Source organism: Tupaia chinensis, unplaced genomic scaffold, assembly GCF_000334495.1.
Source record: "Tupaia chinensis unplaced genomic scaffold, TupChi_1.0 Scaffold148488_1, whole genome shotgun sequence".
NCBI classification, from domain to species: domain Eukaryota; kingdom Metazoa; phylum Chordata; class Mammalia; order Scandentia; family Tupaiidae; genus Tupaia; species Tupaia belangeri.
The window spans coordinates 939,425-944,429 of NW_006208337.1; the positions used below are offsets into that span (position 1 = coordinate 939,425).

The window sequence follows — 5,005 nt, forward strand, 5'->3', positions numbered from 1 at the left end:
AAGAGAAAAACTCTCAAAAAAAAAAAAAAAAAAAAGATCTACAAATAGAACTACCATATGATCCTGCAATCCCGCTCCTCAGTATCTACTCAAAGGACAGAAGAATTTTTTATTGGAAAAGTGCTTGCATATCAATGTTTATTGTGGCACCATTCACAATTGCTAAGACATGGAACCAACCCAAATGCCCCTGTACGGATGAATGGATTGAAAAACTGTGGCACATATACTCTATGGAATACTATTCAGCCATAAAAACCAACAAAACCCTGGCTTTTGACAGAAAGTGTAAGAATATAGAAGAGCTACTGCTGAGTGAAGCAAGCGAGGTTATGAAGGAGAGACATTGTCTGTCTCCACCTAATATATACCGAGTGTCTGCACTCTATGACTGAAACTGATTGACTACAGGCTGTACAAACACAAGAGATGGGTGTGAATTCCAGATGTGGTGTGTGTGGAGGAGTGGGGCCTAAGGAAGGACATTTGGAGGAGGGATACAGAGGCAGAGCATTGACGGGATGGGGAGGTGTGGTGTTATCAGTTGAAGATATTTTGATCAACTGGACTGGGGAAAAATGTTCACATATTGAATTGTTCACATTGTAAGCTAAACAATGTGATTGAATGTATATAAAAAATTTATTTTAAATTCAACCTCACTTGTTTCAACATCCCTATATTGGAACAGTTTCCTATTATTTGTAGCTTGAAAACCTTCTAATGAAAAGCGAATTCACTAAGTAAGAATTTCATAGTCGGAAGCCAAACAGTTCTAATAACATAAAACATAAGTTTATTCCCAAATCACATTTTTTTTAAAACCGTGGAGCTATGAGCCTAAGGTAACCCACTTGGCTCTGTGATAAAAGTGAATCCCCAAAATGATAATTACCTGTTGGAGGACAGGAAAAATGGGGTAGAGATATAACTCTCAAAAATACCTTTTTTCATTTTTGTGATATTTTAAAACCATGACTATGTAGTTTACCCAAACTATGTAAGCAATTAAAAAGAATATTAGTCTTATATCTTTTCTGTCAAGAAATTAACATTATTACCTGTTTTAGGCCCAGGGGATTCTCCAAGATGTTTTCCTGAAACAGTCCCCTCTTCAGCAATTAATGACTACAGGCAAAATAATAATAATAAATAATGTAATTTATATGACAAGGCCCTAAAACCAATGATATTTTATAAAATACTCAAACTCCTAAACTACATCTTCAACATATTTCTGTATTCCATATACCCACCAACTTAAGCAGTTCAGAAGCAATCCTTTTATATGTATAAACTAATTTTTATATTTTTCTAGAATCTAAACAGAGAGCTAAAGGATCACAACATTTTACATCAACATTAAATGTTGTAATTGTCTCTATATGACTCTGACCACCTATGAGATTCTCATTCTACTATGCCCAAATTATTAGGTTGGTGCAAAAGTAATTGTATTTTTTGCATTGTTTGATATTGGATACATTCTTAAATAAATGTGGTCATGTCATATGTCATTTTAATGCACATTTCTCAACTTACTTTTTTTGCTAATGACTTAGTACTTGCTATTTATATTTATTTTAGACGATGGGAATAATGTTAGACATAAAGCATATTTGAGCCACTTCTTCATTCAAGTTCAAAATGGGTCAAAAAGCAGAGAGACAACTCACAATATCAACAACACAGTTGGCTCAGGAACTGCTAACAAATGTACAATGCAGTGGGGGTTCATGAAATTTTGCAAAGGAGACAAGGTTCTTGAAGATAAGCTTAGTGGCCAGCCATCGGATATTGACAACAACTAATTGAAAGCAATCATTGAAGCTGATCCTCTTAAAACTAAAGTTGTCAGAAAACTCAATATTGATCATTCTATGGTCATTCAGCACTTGAAGCAAAGAGGAAAAGTGAAAATGATTGATAAGGGGCCAGTAGGTGCTGTAGTGATTAAGACACTAGATTCCCACATGGCCTACCACAGTTCAGGCCCTGGATCCAGCAGCTTGAAAATTATATCATGTGCATGTGCATGCATACTCAAAATGCTAAGAGGAGAATGAAGAAGCGATTGTGTTGTGGCCATCCCTCAGGAGTAGGAGTGATTTCTCACTTCCCCTTTCTGTCTCTCTCTTTCTCTGGAGCATACCATTTTTATGGTATAAAAAGAAAAAGAAAAAGCCTAGTAAGTTGGTGCCTCATTAGCTGACAGAAAATCATAAGAATCATTGATCTGAAGTGCTATCTTCTCTTATTCTACATGACAAACCATTCTTGAGCATATTGTGATATGAGACAAAAAGTGGATTTTACGTGACAGCTGGTTATGACCAGGTCAGTGGTTGGACTGAAACATTCCAAAACACTTCCCAAAGTCAAACTAGCACCAAAAAAAAAGCCATGGTCACTGTTTGGTGAGATCTGATCCACTACAGTTTTCCAAATCCCAGCAAAATCATTACACGTGAGAAGTATGCTCAACAAATTAATGAGATGCACCAAAACCCAAAACACCTGCATCCAGCATTGGTCAGCAAAAAGGGCCCAGTTCTCCTCTGAGACAATGCCCAACTGCACATCACACAACAATGCTTCAAAAGTTAAACAAATTGGGAACCAGCAGTTAGCGTAATGGCTATGTCGCTGGACTCCCACGTAGTCGACCGCGGTTCGTGTCCCGGACCCGGTGGCTTAAAACTCACGCCGGGCGCGTGTGCGTGCGTGCCCAAGATCCCAAGAGGAGAATGGAGGAGAAGGGATTGCGGCGTGACCATCCCCCCTGGGGGGTGATTTCTCGCTTTCTGTCTCTATGTCTCTCTCTGTCTGTCTGGCGAGCGCACGCGCCCTACAGTGAAAATCTCTCAAAAAAAAAAAAAAAGAAAAAAAGTTAAACAAATTAGGCTACACAGTTTGGCTTTATCCACTATTTACCTGACCTCTTGACAACCAACTATCACCTCCTCAAGCATTTCAACAACTTTTTACTCAGATAATGCTTCCACAACCAGCAGGACACAGAAGATACTTTCTAAGAGTTTGTCAAATCCCGAAGCACAAATTTTTACACTATAGGAATAAACTAACCTATTTCTTGCTAAAATGTGTTAATTGTAATAGTTCCTATTTTGATTAATAAATATATGTTTGGGCCTAATTTTAATGATTCGCAATTTACAGTCCATAACTACAATTACATTTGCACCAACCTATTCTTATTCTATATAATGACTTGAGAATCTGTAATAGCATTCCTTATATACTGTAAATTAGGAAACATGTAAAAATTAATCACAATATCTCATTGCCTGAAGATTCTGAACATATAATTATTTCAATAAATATAAAGGACATTTCTTTCTTTTTTGAGAGGTTTTTGCTATAGGGTGCATACGCTAGCCAGAAAGAAGAGAGAGACAGAAAGTGAGAAATATCCCCCAAGGGGACAGTCCCGCTGCAATCCCTTCTCCATTCTCCTCTTGGGATCTTGGACATGCATGCACACGCACCCAGCGTGAGTTTAAGCTATCAGGTCTGGGACTCGAACCATGGTCGACTACATGGGGGTCCAGCAACATAGCCATTATGCCAACTGCTGGTCCCAATATAAAGGACTTCGAAAAGTTTGCAGAAAAACGGAATTAGTGCACGAATTTAATGTAGTGCAAAAATCTGAATTTCTTACATAGTTCTTCATAATATGCATTTCCCATGAACCTTTTGAAGACTCTGTATACACTTCTTGTGAAAAGTAGTATGCTCAATGGTTCTACTGTCTGAGAATATTTTCAGTGTATATCCTTGACTTATAAGAAGAAAGACTCTATCTGATATAAAAAGCTGAAAACTAACTTGATGCAAAAGTTAAAAGAATTCAGGGAATTAAAAAAAAAAAAAGTAAATGTCCTGAAAGGAAAGAAAGGAAATCAAGGAACTCCAAAAAAATATAATTACAATGACTTAAACATTAAGGAATTCAAGATTTACTCTTTAGTGTTCAGGGGAAACAATCTTACAACTACCTTACCGGAGTCACAGAAGTGTCCTGAAATCCTTCTCCACACCTGAGCCATGCTTCAGTGAGAGAGGCCACTGTCCCTGCTGTCCTGCAGCCTGCTTTCATGAATTGCAGAGGCCCCTCTCCTGGGAAGGATGGGTCTTCTAAGTCCCAATGTTTTTTTCTCTGTAGAGATTATTTTTTAAAGAAAACAAAACAAAAAAATAAACTTCATAAATATACAATAGATTAACAATTTATAATCTGGAAACAGTAAAGGCATGGTTTTTGAATGTCTCTGAATATTTACATAAAGGTAAAGCAACTAAATAGCAAAACTGAAAACACATAGACAACACTGACAACTAATCAATAAATGCCACATTACAAGTAGACATTGTAAGTGAGCAAACCAGCAACCCTCCAAAGTTCTGCCCATTATCAGTACCTAAAAGAAATGAGCCCGAGGCAGCAAGGGTACAGGAGGCCTGAGAACCTGGACTTAGTTCTCATCAAAAGCAAACAGGTAAAGAATCAGAGAATAGCACCTGGAATCCGGTAAGGGCAAAAACCACAGTCTAAGTGGATGCATACGCATCCACTTAGATGGGAACAGCCTGAGCCACAGGATATACATCAGGCAGGACTCCCTTCCTGTCTGGGACGTGGCTGAGGAGAAAGTTCTCTGGGTGCAATCGACCTGCAGTGCAGGTAAGAAACAAAGCAAAGGCATATGGAATGCACAGGGAAGGGTCAAGGGAGCAGAGCAGGAGGCATCTACATGACAAATAAGTCACCATATTTTGGCAAACTATAAAAATACAACACAAGACAGAAAAGTAATCCTGAACACAGCCTTCTTCTAAAATTTCATAAAAACTATACCATAAAATAAGCAACATTGGCTTATTTTAACATAAGCTTTCTGTCTCTATGTCTCTCTCTGTCTGTTTGGCGAGCACACGCGCCCTATAGCAAAAAACCTCTCAAAAAAAAAAAAAAAAGGAA

General features: G+C 37.8%; 1 protein-coding gene across 5 annotated transcripts in view; it reads right to left on the reverse strand.

Moving 5' to 3' along the window:
- The window catches only part of SPIDR (scaffold protein involved in DNA repair), a 532,009-nt gene extending 527,830 nt beyond the window's left edge, over positions 1 to 4,179 (reverse strand). For 4 of the 5 annotated variants that reach the window (XM_006170451.2, XM_006170449.3, XM_027769073.1 and 1 more), the window contains exons 1-2: positions 4,028 to 4,179; positions 1,062 to 1,128 (exon numbers count right to left, since the gene is read on the reverse strand). In XM_006170451.2, the coding sequence (XP_006170513.1) occupies positions 1,062 to 1,128; positions 4,028 to 4,123 (163 nt within the window). In that variant the 5' untranslated portion in view covers positions 4,124 to 4,179. The remainder of the gene's footprint in view (positions 1 to 1,061; positions 1,129 to 4,027) is intronic. The other variant, XM_006170450.3, reaches the window with a different exon arrangement.
- Between the last annotated feature and the right edge of the window lie 826 nt (positions 4,180 to 5,005).